The sequence below is a fragment of the Salmo salar genome, chromosome ssa14 (assembly GCF_905237065.1).
Source record: "Salmo salar chromosome ssa14, Ssal_v3.1, whole genome shotgun sequence".
NCBI lineage: Eukaryota > Metazoa > Chordata > Actinopteri > Salmoniformes > Salmonidae > Salmo > Salmo salar.
Genome location: NC_059455.1, coordinates 69,755,357 through 69,773,990, shown reverse-complemented (window position 1 = coordinate 69,773,990; position 18,634 = coordinate 69,755,357). Strand labels below are relative to the sequence as shown.

The window sequence follows — 18,634 nt, the reverse complement described above, 5'->3', positions numbered from 1 at the left end:
TGGGTAAGTCTCTTAAGAGCTTTCCACAACTGGATTGTGCAACATTTGCCCATTGTTATTTTCAAAACTCTTCAAGCTCTGTCAAATTGGTTGTTGATCACTGCTAGACAACCATTTTCAGGTCTTCCAATAGATTTTCAAGTAGATTTAGGTCAAAAGTGTAACTTGGCCAACATTCACTGTCTTCTTGGTAAGCAACTCCAGTGTAGATTTGGCATTGTGTTTTAGATTATAGTCCTGCTGAAAGGTGAATTCAACTCCCAGTGTCTGGTGAAGAGCAGACTGAACCAGGTTTCCCTCTAGGGATTTTGCCTGTGCTTAGCTCCATTTCGTACATTTGTTTTATCCTGAAAAACTCCCAAGTCAGAAAAATGATTGCAAGCATTCCCATAACATGATGCAGCCACCACAATACTTGAAATATGGAGTATTTGGAATATTTTTATTCTGTACAGGCTACCTTCTTTTCACTCTGTCAATTAGGTTAGTATTGTGGAGTAACTACAATGTTGTTGCTCCATCCTCAGTTTTCTCCTATCACAGCCAATGCGAGACATTGCAAAACCTCCCTGGTCTATGTGGTTGAATCTGTGTTTGAAATTCACTGCTCGACTGAGGGACCTTACAGATAATTGCATGTGTGGGGTATAGAGATGAGGTAGTCATTCAAAAGTCATGTTAAGCACTATTATTGCACACAGAGTGAGTCCATGCAACTTATTATGTGACTTGTTAAGCACATTTATACTCCAGAACGTATTAAGGCTTGCCATAACATAAAGGGTTAACTCAAGACATTTCAGCTTTTGATTTGTAATTAATTTGTAAAACATTGGACAATGTGTAGGCCAGTGACAAACAATCTACATTTAATCAATTGTAAATGCTTAACAATTGCTTAACAAGTGTTGATACACACGGGAAACTGTTGAGCATGTATAACCCAGCAGCGTTGCAGTTCTTGACACAAAGCGGTGCGCCTGGCACCTTCTACTATACCTCGTTCAAAGACACTTAAATCTTTTGTCTTGCCCATTCACCCTCTGACTGGCACACATACACAGTCCATGTCTCAATTGTCTCAAGGCTTAAATATCATTCTTTAACCTGTCTCCTCCCCTTCATCTAAACTGATTGAAGCGTATTTAACAAGAGACATCAGTAAGGGATCATAGCTTTCACCTGTATTCACCTGGTCACTATGTCATGGCAAGAGCAGCTATTCTTGATGCTTTTTAAGGCAGAACTGAATGCTCTCCCACTGGGCACAGACCTCAGTCCAACGTTTAGTTTGTTGTTGGCGGACATCAATTCAATGTGAAATCAGCAAAACTTTGAACCATGTAAATGCGTTTTGGTTTAAAGTTGGGTAAAAATGAGACAGACTGTAGTCAAGTTGCAATAACATGCATGGAAGTGGTTCCCATGTCACATCTTCGTTTTTTTAAACTTTTTCCCTGAGTATTGGGACTCTGGATTCAGATCATGTTATGTAATTTCAGAAGCTGTGTTTTTAACAAAACCCATTTAGCTGACAGCCAAAAGCATTTCATCTACATAGAATAACAGGACAATTAAAGGTGAAGAATTTGTGAACCAATTTGTGAACCACTAATAAAATAGCCAGCATTAATTGTTGATGTGGGAAAATAAGTTCTTCACTCCATCATTAATTACATGATTACATATTGCAGTCCCACTGTGAAACCCACTCACAAATACTGGTGAATTAGAAAAAGTGTTAATGCTCATAATTGCACATTACCACCACCAGCCAATTCCATGGGGCACTAGATAAATCTGAAAACTTTGCTTTCTACAAATACAGTGTATCTCTAATTCAGTATGTACAAATGTACCAGGGTCGTTCGTTCAATAAAATGCGTGCCTTTTAGGTCCATTTGATATCTTAAGATATCTTAAATTGTGCACCAACATTGAATTTTAAAAGTCTGTTATAGTCAATGAATATTGACCACATGGACAAGGTAAAATATATTTATATATGTTTTCCTAATTTTAAGGTCAACTCTTTCATGTGAACTGAACTCTCATTTTAATATAGTGAAACTATTCCTTATTTATTTTCATATTTTTTAAAAGAAACATTGAACATCTAATAGTCAAATCATAGCGTAAAAGCAGGTGATCTGGTTCTACTATTTTTGGCCATTTTCTAGTATTTTGTGGTGGAAAACTGAGTGAGTCAAGCATGACTCATCAACCCTGTTACCCATAGATAGACAACATGAAACATTTCTAGTCTTTTTTAATCTTGCTTAAACTGCCCCTCCCTGTTGAATACAACAAGCTTCTATTTCCCCTGTCAGGGGATTCATGGCTGATTTAAGATGAAATCATTAATATTGTTACTTTATTTGGTACTTAGAGCTGCAATATGTGTCACGTTCGTCGTAGGAATGAGCGGACTAAAGTGCAGCGTGTGTGTCGTTCCAACAACAAACCGTGACGCAGAGGTGAAACATACACTGATTCAAAGATACAATCTCCCACAAACCCAGGTGGAAAAACCCCTACTTAAGTATGATCTCCAATTAGAGATAATGAGGACCAGCTGCCTCTAATTGGAGATCATCCCAAACAAAACCAACATAGAAATACAAAACTAGAACATGAACATAGAAATAGAAAACATAGAGAGAGAAAAAAAACCTGTCACGCCCTGACCTACTCTACCATAGAAAATAACATCTTTCTATTGTCAGGACGTGACAATATGTAACTTTTGAAGTTACAAAATTCAAGTTATACATCTGTCATTCTCATAGAAAGCAAGTCTAAGAAGCGGTAGGTCTGTTCTATGTACACTATTTCTATGCTTCTCGTTTTTAAGTTTTGTTTTTGTCTTTTACTCTCGGTTTTGTATACCAGCTTCAAACAGCTGAAAATACAATCTTTTTGTTAATGGAAAATATATTTCACATCGGTTTACATTGCATTCAGAAAGTATTCAGACCCCTTGACTTTTTCTACATTTTCTTATATTACAGCCCTATTCAAAAATATATATTTTTTAATATTTGAATTTACACACAATACCCCATGATGACAAAGTGAAAACAGGTTTTTAGAAATGTTTGCAAATTTATTCAAGTAAAAAAACAGAAATAACTTATTTACATAACTATTCAGACCCTTTGCTATGAGACTCGAAATTGAGATCAGGTGCATCCTGTTTCCACTGATCATCCTTTTTACAACTTGATTGGAGTCCACCTGTAGTAAATGGAATTGATTGGACATAATTTGGAAAGGCACACACCTGTCTATATACACAGTTGACAGTGCATTTCAGAGCAAAAACCAAGCCATGAGATTGAAGGAATTATCTGTAGAGCTCAGAGAAAGGATTGTGTCAGGGCACAGATCTGGAGAAGGGTACCAACACATTTCTGCAGCATTGAAGGTGTCCAAGAACACAGCGGCCTGCATCATTCTTAAATGGAAGAAGTTTGGAACCACCAAAACTCTTCATAGAGCTGGCCTCGCGGCCAAACTGAGCAGTCAGGGGAAAGGGGCCTTTGTCAGAGAGGTGACCAAGAACCCGATGGTCACTCTGATAGAGTTCTTCAGTTCCTCTGTGGAGATGGGAGAATCTTCCAGAAGGACAACCATCTCTGCAGCACTCCACCAATTAGGCCTTTAAGGTAGAGAGGCCAGACGGAAGCCACTCCTCAGTAAAAGGCACATGACAGCCCACTTGGAGTTTGTCAAAAGGCACCTAAAGACTCTCAGACCATGTGAAACAAGATTCTCTGGTCTGATGAAACCAAGATTGAACTCTTTTGCCTGAATGCCAAGAGTCACTTCTGGAGGAAACCTGGCACCATCCCTACAGTGCAGCATGGTGGTGGCAGCATCATGCTGTGAGGATGTTTTTCAGCGACAGGGACTTGGAGACTAGTCAGGATCGAGGGAAAGATGAACGAAGCAGAGTACAGAGAGATCCTTAATGAAGACCTGCTCCAGAGCACTGGGCCGAAGGTTCACCTTCCAACAGAACAACAACCCTAAGCACACAGCCAAGACAACGCAGGAGTGGCTTCAGGACAATTCTCTGAATGTCCTTGAGTGGCCCAGCCAGAGCCCAGACTTGAACCCGATCGAACATCTCTGGAGAGAAAATAGCTGTGCAGTGACGCTCCCCATCTAACTAGACAGAGCTTGATAGGATATGCAGAGGTTAATGGGAGAAACTTCCCATATACAGGTGTGCCAAGCTTGTAGCGTCATACCCAAGAAGACTTGAGGCTGCAATCTCTGCCAAAGGCACTTCAACCAAATACATAAGCAAAAATGTCTAAAAACGTTTTTGGTTTGTCATTATGGGGTATTTGTATGTAGATTGTTGAGGGGAAAAACACATTTAATACATTTTTGAATAAGACTGTAATGTGGAAAAAGTGAAGGGGTCTGAATACTTTCCGAAAGCACTGTATATACTGTACTTCCATAAATGTTTTCAACGGATCCTGGGGGACATTCAGACATGTACGTGTTCATAAGAGCCTCACCTTTCCACAGAGTGATATTAGTTTGTAGCCCAAACTGTTCAGACGCTACAGACAGAAGTAAGCAGATTGGCTGTATCGACTTCAGGCGAGTCCAAAGACGCTTGTGGGGGTCGTACAGCAAAACTGGGAACACCGTGATCATGAGAAGTCTCATCAGAGGAATAATAGTTTGTTTGGACGCTACAGATTATTTTTCTAGAAGACCGAGTATTGGGATGTCTCATGATCTGAACAACACCACTAGCTCTGTCACATTTCACAGCAGATGCGGAAGTGCAACATCGGTGGATGTGGTGGATTGAGTTGTATCCAATGCAAAAAAACAAACAGATATCTCTAGCTTAGGCCTGATCACCGACAACGATGAGACAGTCTATAGGGAGGAGGTCAGAGACCTGGCTGTATGGGGCCAGGACAACAACCTCTCCCTCAACGTGATCAAGACAAAGGATATGATTGTGGACTACAGGAAAAGGAGGACCAAGCACGCCCCCATTCTCATCGACGGGGCTGTAGTGGATCAGGTTGAGAGCTTGAAGTTCCTTGGTGTTCACATCACCAATTAACTATCATGGTCCAAACACACTAAGACAGTAGTGAAGAGGACACGACAAAGCCTATTCCCCCTCAGGAGACTGAAAAGATTTGGCATGGGTCCTCAGATCCTCAAAAGGTTCTACAGCTGCACCATCGAGAGCATTCTGTCTGGTTGCATCACAGCCTGGTATGGCAACTGCTCGGCTTCTGTCCGAAAGGCACTACAGAGGGTAGTGCGTACGGCCAAGCTTCCTGCCACCCAGGACCTCTATACCAGGCGGTGTCAGAGGAAGACTCCAGCCACCCTAGTAATAGACTGTTCTCTCTGCTACCGCACGGCAAGTGGTACCAGAGCGCCAAGTCTAGGTCCAAAAGGCTTCTTAACAGATTCTACCCCCAAGCCATAAGACTTCTGAATAGCTAATCAAAGGGCTACCCAGACTATTTGCATTACCCTCCACCCCCTCTTTTACGCTGCTGCTACGCTCTGTTTATTGTCTATACATAATTACTTTAACTCTAACTACTGTACATGTACATTTTACCTCAATTACCTCGACTAACCGGTGTCCCCGCACATTGACTCTGTACCAGTAACCCCTGTATATAGCCTCGCTATTGTTATTTTACTGCTGCTGTTTAATTATTTGTTACTTGTATTTTCAATTTTTTACTCAACACTTATTTTTTTAAAATCTGAATTGTAAGTTATGGGCTTGTAAGTAAGCATTTCACTGTAAGGTCTACACCTGTTGTATTCGACGCGTTTGACAAATACAATTTGATTTGATTGGATTTAAACTGACACATTTTATAGGGATTATTTTGTTATGCTAATTAGATTGATCAAAAGGCACCGAATTGGTGGAACGACCCACCAACTAATGTACAGGCTACAGAGTATTAACAATTGTATCAACAAAGCCAATAGATGTATTCTTAGAGGCACAATTATAGGCATTTCATTCCGAAATTCATAAAATTATTGTTTTCCATACGCATTTCTTCATCTCTGTATTTGATTGCGGCATACAGGTACATGCCAACACTGACCATTGGAAAAAAGATTTTCTCTAAACCAGCAATCAGGGAACGCTTAGCTTGTTTCATGGTGCAGTTTGATTACAAATCTATTTAAATAATTAAACTATTCTATGCTTCCAGAACAATAGTATAATGAAACATTTTATAATATTTTGAACCTGACCAATACCAATACGGTCAAATTGTTGTTTGACATACTGTAGTGCATCATGTCAATGCATCACTTCAACAACAAAAGACTACAAACTGCAAGTGGGCACTTCTTATTTATTTGAGGTATAAACATGACTGTGAGCTACTGATGGTTTATAATATATCATTTGATTTGATTGACACATAAAAAGGCACAGAGAAGGAATGCAAAGCCGAATAGTAACCAACAGTATGCTTTCATAGTGGTGTATTTAAATCGACTCCTAACAAATACAATGGCCTGGGAACTGCAAGCATGCATGTACTAAACAAGAGCCTGCAGATACCCAGAAAAACAAAAAACGATGTATTTGAATTGGTGCTACTGAACTGGAAGGCATTTACATACTTTCCACTTTGTAATCCAGTAGAAATCTTTTCGGGATATATGTTCTACATACCTATCTCAGGGTGTTGATGTCTCCCCTCCACCGGCACACTGACTGTCCTTCGGAGCAGCTTGGTGCGCTCACTGCGCTGAGAGCCTGAGCGACGCTCGCGCATTAGTAAAGGGTGAACCTATGGCAGGAACAGAGGGTCAGAGAGGTCAAAGTCAATTCGTCAGATTGTTCCTTGGTCACTCCACGCCCGTTCATCCCTCCTACTAGCACCTCCCCTACATACTGTAGAAATCACTGGTGTTGGGCACTAAAGCCTCACTTTCTTTAGCTGTTGTCCTGCAATAAAAAAGTGATTGCACAGGATATTAAATAATTTAATTTATGCTAAATGGATAATTTAATTTATGCTAAATGATCATATCAAACCAGAGCATATGCTGTATAAGAAAAAGTTAGTTGTGTAACACTGCTACATGTTTTTATTATTTTATTTATGTCCATTTCATGGTGTAAAATGTTCAGTTACCTTCATATGACTTAATATATGTACAGCATTTAACATAATAAAGCTCAAAACTGAAAACCTCCCCTCCTGAAATCTAAACCTTTGAGAGTTGACTGTCTCAAGGACCAAGGGCATTTTCCACCCACACTTAAAGACTTAAACACGGAGATCATTTTACTATACATAGTTGTTTGACATCATGAAATACCACAGAGAGAAAAGTAGATGGCTCAGCACAACCTCATTGAACTTGAAGAGCTACTGAACATTATGTTTAGTGGGTTCTGCTGTTAGCTGGGGCAAAGAGACCTTGGCTAAGGGACAGTGAAAGGACAAGCGAGTGGTCCGAAATACCTTCTCCCACAGGTATTTCCCCAGACAGGTGACGTGAGCCACCAGTGACATTGGCATTGTTATACTGTGTCATAGTAAGTAGCAGAAAACACATAAAAAAGTGTAGCAATGGTAACGTTAGCAATAACAAATTGTCATCCCAATTTACTTAAGATCTATTAAGTTGAATCTAAGTTAAATAGCTTTTTTCCTTTATTCACTGTTATAGTATTGCACAGATTTTTCAAATGCACTACCCCAGTACGTGCAGTGACTAAAACATATTGGGGATGTTTTGTATAACTATAATTAATAATGAACTATAATCAATGTTTGTGCTATGTACTCAGATCAATAGATTCATTTCATCCCCCATCCCATCCACGCTAAAGGAAAAGGTAAGAGGGATTCCGCTCATTTTCATAGTAAACCCTAACCCTAAAACAATGATTACGATCATATAAGGTTAAATTTACAACAACAAAAAAGTGTCTCCCGGACACTTTTTGGAGGACTGGGGGGGGGTCTTTGCAAGTCTACTGTACTTTAAATAGTACAATACCTCATTGTATTGTTGAATAATGTCTCCCTCCAGTGGCTAGTTTTGGGACATCAGCTCTCACATGTGGACTGCCCCGTGTTGTATTAAGCTGTGTCTACCCAGAGCAGAAATGTATTTATTTTTCAATTAGCAACTGTTTTTGATTAATTACTTCAATCCACAAATTTGTCCACTTCCACTGTCCTAATCGAAACTGATAAAACACTGATATATTGCATTGCATCATCAATGCTTTAGCTTGTACTAATTTCATCAGTCTGTATATGTATGAGCTGTAAAACAGGACTTTCAAATGGGGGGAAAGATAATACAAAAACAAATGTAAAAAAATTGTATGATACAATAACATGCTTGCTGTTCTTTACAACAGCAATTCCTTAAATATGTTCATAACCACTTGATGAGACACCTCTTATTAACTAAATAATTCAATAACCCCCACTTGGACCTAATGGAAACGTATAGAATTTAATAGAAACATAATTGAATAATTAAACAGTGCTAGGGATCATATGTGGATCTCTATGGCTGCGTTTACTCAGGCAGCCCAATTCTGATATCTTTTTCACTAATTGGTCTTTTGATCAATCAGATCTGCTCAAAATGAGCTCTGATGTGAAAAGATCTGATTTGAAAGGTCAAAAGACAAAAAACTATTAGTGTTGGAAAAAGATCAGAATTGGGCTGCCCATACGACACCACATTCAATACAACCTGTCCTAACTGCCACTGCGGTACCTTGTTTCTCACCCCTGTCTCTCAATCCTAGACTGATAAAGACCTAGGTAGTCGGGTGTATGGACTCTCTAGTAGCGTTATAACATTTAAACACATCACCTTTAATAGGTAACAGAATAAAGTAGGACCTAGTCTGGATACTCAAATGATCTATATAAAACAAACTGTACCTTTATTGGTTAGGGACAACACTCCGATCCAAACAGGGGTTAGGTGCACCATACCCATATAGGTAAATACTTCAGAGATCAATGTGGACTCTCTAGTCTAGTCAATCAAATAGATTCACTGACCAATTAAGAGCTAGAGAGAAATGAAAATCAGCAGGACTGTGGTTGTGTTCCATGTCCTGCATGCGCTTGTCTCTTGTGAACAAGATGGAGGTATTCATCCTACCTCCTCCTGGTCAAACATGTAGCGCTGACTCCCAGTTCTCATCGAGCGACATGGGTTCCAACCCGGGGGATCATAAGCCAGGCCATTGGAAGGGGTCTGGGGCCGCGAGGACAAGGGGGAGGCACAAATTCCATCTAAGAATGAGATAAGAGGAATTTGTTAATTGAAACATTTTAACAAAAACTGGGATCAATAGCACAATTAACAGTGGTAGAGTGGCAGTGGCAGTGGCAGAAAAAAAATATATATTTTCTCCAGGAGGTAGCAGCAGAGTTTGCCGTAAATAGAGTTGGCAATCAGGGTTACGGATTGTCCTAAAAATACAATAGACCTATCCTCAATTCATAAGCTTTCATGAGATAGAAAGACAGTGGTGTCTTTTGACAAAGAAAGAGAGAGACCTCTATGCTATATCTATGTGCTGCCTCACGATACAGAAACTGGCTCCTGACCCAATGGGCTGTTCTAGATTGGACAAGGCTCACCAAAAATATTTAATTGATTATAAACTGGGTGGTTCGAGCCCTGAATGCTGATTGGCTGAAGGCTGTGGTATACAGTGCATTCGGAAAGTATTCAGACCCCTTCCCTTTTCCACATTTTGTTACCTTACAGCCTAATTCTAAAATTGATTAAATACTTTTTTTACTCGTCAATCTACACACACAATACCACATAAAAAGAAAGCAAAAACGTTTTCTTTTTTTTGCCAATAAAATAATATATATATATATATATATATATTGTCACATCCTGACCAGTAAAAGGGGTTGTTTGGTATTGTAGTTTGGTCAGGGCATGGCAGGGGGTGTTTGTTTAGTGTGTTTCGGGTTTTTATGGTCAATGTTCTATGTTAGTATATTTCTACGTCGGTGTCTATTTAGTCTACGTCTATGTTCAGGGTTTTGGTTTGGCCTTCAATTAGAAGCAGCTGTTCTTCATTGCTTTTAATTGGAGGCCATATTTAAGTAAGGGGTTTTTGTCACTGTGTTTGTGGGTAGTTGTTCCATGTGTAGCTGTGTACCTCACAGGACTGTTTTTCGTTGTTGTTTTTGTTTAAGTGTTTTGTTTCGTTAATAAATAAGAAGATGAGCATACACATTCCCGCTGCGTTTTGGTCCCATCCTTACGACTAACGTGACATATATATATATATATATATATTATTTACATAAGTATTCAGACCCTTTGCTAAAAGACTCGAAATTGAGCTCAGGTGCATCCTGTTTCCATTTATCATCCCTGAGATGTTTCTACAACTTGATTGGAGTCCACCTGTGGTAAAGTAAATTGATTGGACATGATTTGGAAAGGGACACACCTGTCTATATAAGATCCCACAGTTCACAATGCATGTCAGAGCAAAAACCAAGTCATGAGGTCGAAGGAATTGCCCGTAGAGCTCCGAGACAGGATTGTGTTGAGGCACAGATCTGGGCAAGGGTACCAAAACATTTATGCAGCATTGAAGGTCCCCAAGAATACAGTGGCCACCGTCATTCTTAAATGGAAGAAGTTTGCAACCACCAAGACTCTTCCTAGAGCTGGCCGCCCAGTCAAACTGAGCAATCGGCGGAGAAGGCCCTTGGTCAGGGAGGTGACCAAGAACCCGATGGTCACTCTGACAGAGATCCAGAGTTCCTCTGTGTACAGCAGATGTGAGAACTTTCCATAAGGACAACCATCTCTGCAGCACTCCACCAATCAGGCCTTTATGGCAGAGGGGCCAGACGGAAGTCACTCCTCAGTAAAAGGCACATGACAGCCCGCTTGGAGTTTGTGAAAAGGCAGCCAAAGGACTCAGACCATGAGAAACAAGATTATCTGGTCTGATGAAACCAAGATCGAACTTTTTGGCCAGAATGCCAAGTCTCACGTCTGGAGGAGACCTGGCACCATCCCTATGGTGAAGCGTGGTGGTGGCAGCATCATGCTGTGGGGATTTTTTCAGCGGCAGGGACTGGGAGACTAGTCAGGATCGAGGGATGGATGAACAGAGCAAAGTACTGAGAGATCCTTGATGAAAACCTGCTCCAGAGCGCTCAGTACCTCAGACTGGGGCAAAGGTTCACCTTCAAACAGGACAATGACCCTACAGTGGTTATTCCTGTAAACGTTGCGTCATACAGCAGCACACTGCCGCAGAATTCTATGGCACATTATTTAAGTGTCAGCCATTGTTGCCATTAATGCTAGCTGGTGCTAGTTTGACCGCCAAAGGGCATCTTTGAGAAGCATTTGACAGTCTTTAATATTGGCTGTACTAGAGAATTTAAAACCTTTTTTTGTAAGAACATAGTATATGAGATTGATTTTAAGAAATTTAGAGTAATTAATTTGATTAATATTATGGTGTTTCTATTCCAAAAAAAATGAAAAACGAAACCCTCAGGGTTTCCATTAGGAAAATATGACGATGCACAACATGACCGGTCGGGAGTAGGCTACAGTACTAAGAGCAAAATAATCCAAACATTTCCACACCCTAATTGTAGTCTAACCAATACCCAAACGGAGATTCAGTGAAAATAAAAATCTCATTGATTTATCAAGACCAGTCCACATGCTTGTCTAAGAGCAGCCCGATACGGTGTTGAAATAGTTGACCACACGTGGGTAGGCTATTGCTTCAAATCCTATTGCTTCTATCTTCAATATGCTTTAAATGCCACAATGTCACAAATAATGGAACGCTCACAATTCTTAAAAATCTGAGAAGGGTTATAGGAGGTGATCTGCACTGCATATTAAACGGACATTCTTATTGCTATATTCCATGCGCATAACCTTTGTATGATGCCTTTAGTGAGAGGTCTCATGCTTTAATATTAAATAATTTCTGCCCTCTGAATTCATAATCATTTTATAAATAGGCCCATGTGCACCTTGATATTGGGGGTGCGCCATGCGGCCGTGCCTAATGGGGAAAGGGGGTGCACCATGCGGCCACGCCTAATGGGGAAACGGGGCGCACCACAGGCGACATGGAGATGCGGGGATCCGAGCTCGGGTGAGAGCCGAAGTCACCTTCTCGACCCTCCCGGCCCAGAACCTCGCGCCAAGGGAAGGGAGAAGTAGAAGGCGTGGGCCTCCTACCCTACCCAGTCCTCAGAGAGTTTACTGTTAACCCATGCTTCATTGGTTTGTTTCGCTTGATGGCCCTCCGATCTGCACTTGTTAGATGGCCCTCCTACCTACAACCATTTTCTACGGTTATATATGTGTTCCCTTTCTTGTAGTGTATCTTGTTGCCCATTTTAATATTGTCCTGGGCTTATAGATCGAGTCAATCCTTCATCAGATGAACCGCAACATGGCGGCTAAAGCGATTTAATTCATGAATGCATTTGAACGTTTTAATATTGTGAGAAATAACATTACAGTTAACATTACAGTTACAGCAACTGGTAGTCTAAGCACACAATTGAACAAAATGGTAAGAGAACTGGTGAAGAAAGTTACCCCTCTACATACACATTTCTTTACCAGAATCTCTAAATGAAAATACTGGCAGATACATAAAATGTCCTTATACAGTAGTAGATCTAATTAAATGTAGAGGATTCTAAATGAATATCTACGGGTCTTTTACACAATTATAATGCAGTTTTAATTTTAAAAAATGTAAAAAAATGTATATGTTTATTAATTAAGAAGTCTTGCTTGTCTCAGAGCAGCGCGAAACGGTGCTGAAATAGTTGACCACACGTGGGTAGGCTATTGCTTGTTGCGAGGATCCCAATCACGGCCAAATGTGATACAGCCTGGATTCAAACCAGGGACTGTAGTGATGCCTTGCACTGAGATGCAGTACCTTAGGCCGCTGCACCACTCGGGAGCCATGACCAATATATATATATATATATATATATATATATATATATTTTTTTTTCTTCAGAACATTAACCATGTGTTAATTCTCTTGTTTATTACTGTTCTGTAGTTTCGACCCAATGATTTCTCTGACAAACACAGACCTTTGGGCCCTGCTGGCGCAGGCATGGATCAAAGCTGCTGAGAGTGTTTTAATCATTATTTTATTAACGAAATCATGAAGATCTTGATGAAGAAGCCTCATTTGCCTCGGGATTCATCCCAGTTGGTATTCTGTGGAACCATGCATTCTTTTGGTGCGGCCTGTTGTCCAGCCCTTTGTCCACTGATCTCCAAGGATGGTTGTCGGCATGGTTGTATGCTCTGCAAAAACCCATTCACGTTTTTAGTACACAATTATTGATTTTATTACACAGTATGCCTACACACTGATAGGCTATAAACATGTTTTTAAAAGAAAATGCACTGAAACCAAAATACCTTTAGTTTTCTAAAATAATCATCTGCATGTTTGCCTGGCATGGATTGTGACTCCATCTCGTTTCTCGTCCTCTTCGTCTCCGCCAATGCCGCATGACTTTCCACGAATGACATGACTCGCCACCAATAATTACATTTAGATGATTGGAGGATTCTAAATGACTATCTAAGGGGCATTTTTCGTTAGAGCAAATCTGATCTGTGAGAATATCTAAGGGGCGCCAGGTAGCCTAGTTATATAATTAATACGCAGGGTTAATAATAATAATAGCTTTGTTTTAAAAAATAATGATATTTTGGAGATGATTTCGTTTCAAATAACCAAAAGTGAACGATTGTAATCTGAATAAAGGAAAAATGCCCATTCTTGAAAATGAGTTGAGACATTCTTACTCATTTGAAAATAAAGCCAGTTTGTTATTTAGAATGATTCATTTCTGTTTTTAGAGAGAGAGAAACCAAAAGCCCACTGTGCCTATTATTGGGAAAATCATCAGTCCACATGTCAAGTCAAGTTACCCCATTGTATTTACCCAAGTTTTCTCTTATCTCCAGGACCACCGACAGTTTTTGTTGTTGTTGCCTGATGCAGGACATTTAAGTTCAGACTACTGATAGATCAGCGTTCTAACTCCCCCTTGTGATAGTGTGGTGCAATGACAGAATGCCACCATCTACCACAAACAGTCGCAGTATAAGCCCGTAACTTTTAATTGAGGAACCACGGTAAGCACACAGCCAAGACAACGCAGGAGTGGCTTCAGGACAAGTCTCTGAATGTCCTTGAGTGGGCCAGCCAGAGTCCGGACTTGAACCTGATCAAACATCTTTGAATGAATGGGAGAAACTCCCCAAATACAGTTGTGCCAAGCTTGTAGTGTCATGCCCTAGAAGACTTGAGGCTGTAATCACTGCCAAAGGTGCTTCAACAAAGTACTGAGAAAAGGGTCTGAATACTTATGTAAATATGATATGTATATTTTTTATAAATTTGCAAAAAAATCTTAAAACCTCTTTTTGCTTTGTCATTATGGGGTAGTGTGTGTAGATGTATGAGGGGAAAAAACTATTTTAGTTTAATCCATTTTTGAGTAAGGCTTTAACGTAACAGAATGTGGGAAAAGTCAAGGGGTCTGAATACTTTCCGAATGCGCCGTATCAGACTGTCATGACGTTGGCCTGTGGGTAAGGTTTATGACCCCCCCCCCATAAATACCTTTCTCCCTTCCCCTCTCTGAATCTACTGAAGGACTTGAATAGCCTGTGTTAAATATAGAGAGTCTGGCAACATCAAACAAATGGGGAAAGGAACCATATTTTGTTAATAAAACCAGTTGGAAATATGCTTGATAACGTAATGAGTATGGATTTCATTTCAGTTGTCATCTGAGACATTATGATTGATGACAGGACGACATAAACTGTACCTGAGAAAGTATACGCCCTCTAGTTATCAGAGTCACATGGAATTGTTATGCAATTGAAATGTTTGATATTGAAATTGTTTGTTAGGAGATGAAATGTAATTTTAGCTTGCAAATGAGAGATTTGGGTTTTCATAAGGAAAGTGCCCTGCTTGATCAGTGGCCCAACCCTGTGAAGAGACAGGGGTTATAAACGATGAAACACCTCCCTCCCCCTCTCCACTATATAAGCCTTTGACGAAAAGATAACCAGGTGGTTCCAGTACGGGAGGTCTGCAGCCTCTACGTTAGAAGGACACACATGTCAAGGACAGAACTAAGCCAACCTCGGCGTGAGCTTTGGTGGCGAATGGTATGAACTTTGAATTTATTCACTACAGAAGTGCTACTTCCTAGCCGTTGAGTTAGCAGCGGCCGCTGCTTACGTGGGCTAGGAAAGGACGGACGACGGATCCAGTCTAACAACCAGACGAAGATACCACCACGTATCCAATTGACCACCATTGACATTCTTCCGAAAACAGGGAGATCTGTTGGCCAACCCGGCCAGCATCTACGACCAATCTACTGAAGCGCAGCTCAGAGTAAATATTTATTGCATTTTCCTTTTCCAAATGGGCGGTAATTTAGAATGCATAAGATAATGTATTTACGATAGCATAGCTGCTGTTTCTTTGTTCCTAAATCTTCCCGCTCTTTCATTCAAGCCCAACCCCCTTTCCTTTGTGTAACCAGCCGTCATATCTGTTCCGTCTACCGGGACGTTTTCTGTATGACATCATTGTATTCTGTGTATTTGTAATTCTGTGTGATTAGTTTAGGTATTTAGTAAATAAATAATTAAACCCAATTTTGTATTGCTGATTCAACTTGTTAGCCAGGGTTCGTGAAGATAACCAAGAATTTACAACTTTCATTATGAGACTGAAAATAAGACAAGGGTTAACATTGACTGCTATCGATATAAAATATTACAAAGTATTTTAAGAGTTTATTCGGAAGATAACGGCTCTATAAACGTTCTTCCGTGGTGCCCCGACTTTCTAGTTAATTACATTTACATGATTAGCTTAATCAGGTAATATTAATTACAGAGAAATCATTTTATAAGTTAGCATGTCATATCACTTAATCCGGCATAGCCAAAGACACGACAGACCATATACCACTGATATGACAATTGTTTTTACTGCTGTAATTACATCGATAACCAGTTTATAATAGCAATAAGGCACCTCATGTGTTTGTGGTGTATTGCCACAAGAACTGTATCCAGCACTCGGCGTTAAGTCGTGCATAAGAACAGCCCTTAGCCCTGGTATCTTGGCCATACCCACACCCCTTCATTCCTTATTGCTTAAATATTCAGAAATAAAAATATAAACGCAACATGAAAAGTGTTGGTCCCATGTTTCATGAGCTGAAATAAAAGGTCCCAGAAATGTTCTATACACACAAAAAGTGCAGCGTAGCCTAGTGGTTAGAGCATTGGACTAGTAACCGAAAGGTTGCAAGTTCAAATCCCTGAGCTGACAAGGTACAAATCTGTCATTCTGCTCCTGAGCAAGGCAGTTAGGCCATCATTGAAAATAAGATTTTTTTTTAACTGACTTGCCTAATAAAATAAACATTTCTATCACATTTTGTGCACAGATTTGTTTACATCCCTGTTAGTGAGCACTTCTCCCTAGCCAAGATAAACCCTCCACCTGACAGGTGTGGCATATCAATAAGCTGATTAAACAGCATGATCATTACACAGGTGCACCTTGTGCTGGGGACAATAAAAGGCCACTCTAAAATGCGCAGCTTTGTCACACAACAAAATTACCACAAATTGTGTTTTGAGGGAGCGTGCAATTGGCATACTGACTGCAGGAATGTCCACCAGAGCTTTTACCATAGATTTGAATGAATGTTAATTTCTTTACCAAAAGCCCCCTCCAATGTCATTTTAAAGAATTTGACACTACATCTAACCGGCCTCACAACCGCAGACCACGTGAAACCCTGCCAGCCCAGGACCTCAACATCCAGCTTCTTCACCGACGAGCTTGTCGGAGACCAGCCACCCAGACATCTGATGAAACTCTGGGCTTGCACAACGAAATAATTTCTGCACAAACTGTCAGAAACCGTCTCAGGGATGTTGCTTGCTCGACGTCTCAGGATCTGCTTGCTCGACGTCCTCACCAGGGTCTTGACCTGACTGCAGTTTGGCGTCGTAACTGACTTCAGGGGGAAAATAATCACTTTCGATGGCCACTGGCACGCTGGAGAAGTGTGCTCTTCATGGATGAATCCCGGTTTCAACAGTGCCCGGCAGATGGCAGACAGTGTGTATGGCGCTGTGTGGGAAAGCGGTTTGCTGATGTCAACATTGTGAACAGAGTGCCCCATGGTGGCAGTGGGGTTATGGTATGGGCAGGCATAAGCTACGGACAACGAACATAATTGCATTTTATCAATGGCAATTTGAATGCACAGAGATACCGTAACGAGATCCTGAGGCCCATTGTTATGCCATTCATCTGCCACCATCACCTCATGTTTCAGCATATTAATGCATTGCTCCATGTCGCAATTCCTGGAAGCTGAAAATGTCCCAGTTCTTCCATGGCCTGCATACTCACTAGACATGTCACCCATTGAGCATGTTTGGGATGCTCTGGATCAATGTGTACAACAGCATGTTACAGTTCCCGCCAATAACCAGCAGCTTTGCACAGCCATTGTTGCATGATGCGTTTATATTTTTGTTCAGTGCATATAATAAGTTGTATAAGCAGTATTCTTCACATACCAATTTGTAAAAAGGCTAAATAGTGCACCTTTAACGTTAACCAATAGGCCTGTATGTACCTGACCAGTGTGATGCTCGCGACATATCACATGGGCTTATGCCCAAATCTAGGAGACAGGGATGCACAACGAAACTAACATTAACATTAATAAAACAGACATACTCTTGCATATTGTATTTGGCAATATAGCAAACCTAATGATTTTTTATGGAAAGGTATGTGACATTTCATTTTAGGTTTAATTCTCCGTTGGTCGAATGACAATGATAAAAATAGAATAGAGAACCATTTCTATAATTTGCCCATGCATTCATTGTGCTGGGAGGACAGCCAAGCAACACAATTATTAGCCTCCTACTTGGAGGAAGGTGATTTACAATCCCAGTTCAACGAGACTGCAATACTGTATACAATTTGACTGTGTTATATTTTGTGCACTGTTAAAGTTACACCTCCAGAAATAGAGAGAGTGCACAGGAAGCAAAAATTCAGCTCTATCGATGTCACTTCCGCAACACCCACTCCCTCACTCTCACACACACACGCCCCCAGCTCATCGCCATGGCAACTGAGTAAAGAATAGACCGTAAGGGACTGCTGGAGGGACAGATGATCTGCAAAGGATAGAGCGAGAGATTCCAAGCAGAATGAAAAGAAAAATGGAAAGAGGAAAATGGGTGAGGAGGATAGGACTAGCGTTCCACATGAGAAGAAGAGAAGAGAACATCTGATAGAACTAGCTACCTAAAGGGGAAATGGAGGTTTGTGAATCATTGACAACGCAGTGGAAAAGGTGGAAGAGAGATATAGTAGGGGTAGGAACTGAAGGAAAGGAGGGCACTATTTTTTAAGAGAAGCCCACACTTTTTCTCCATGGTAACCCTGACACATGAGAAATAGTGACTAGTC

At 40.5% G+C, this 18,634-nt stretch overlaps 1 protein-coding gene across 3 annotated transcripts in view; it reads right to left on the bottom strand.

The window, feature by feature from the left end:
• Positions 1 to 18,634, bottom strand: part of LOC106570191 (ras/Rap GTPase-activating protein SynGAP) — a 104,917-nt gene that overhangs the window by 60,165 nt on the left and 26,118 nt on the right. For all 3 annotated transcript variants that reach the window (XM_014142238.2, XM_014142239.2, XM_014142241.2), the window contains exons 2-3: positions 9,184 to 9,317; positions 6,710 to 6,827 (exon numbers count right to left, since the gene is read on the bottom strand). In XM_014142238.2, the coding sequence (XP_013997713.1) occupies positions 6,710 to 6,827; positions 9,184 to 9,317 (252 nt within the window). The remainder of the gene's footprint in view (positions 1 to 6,709; positions 6,828 to 9,183; positions 9,318 to 18,634) is intronic.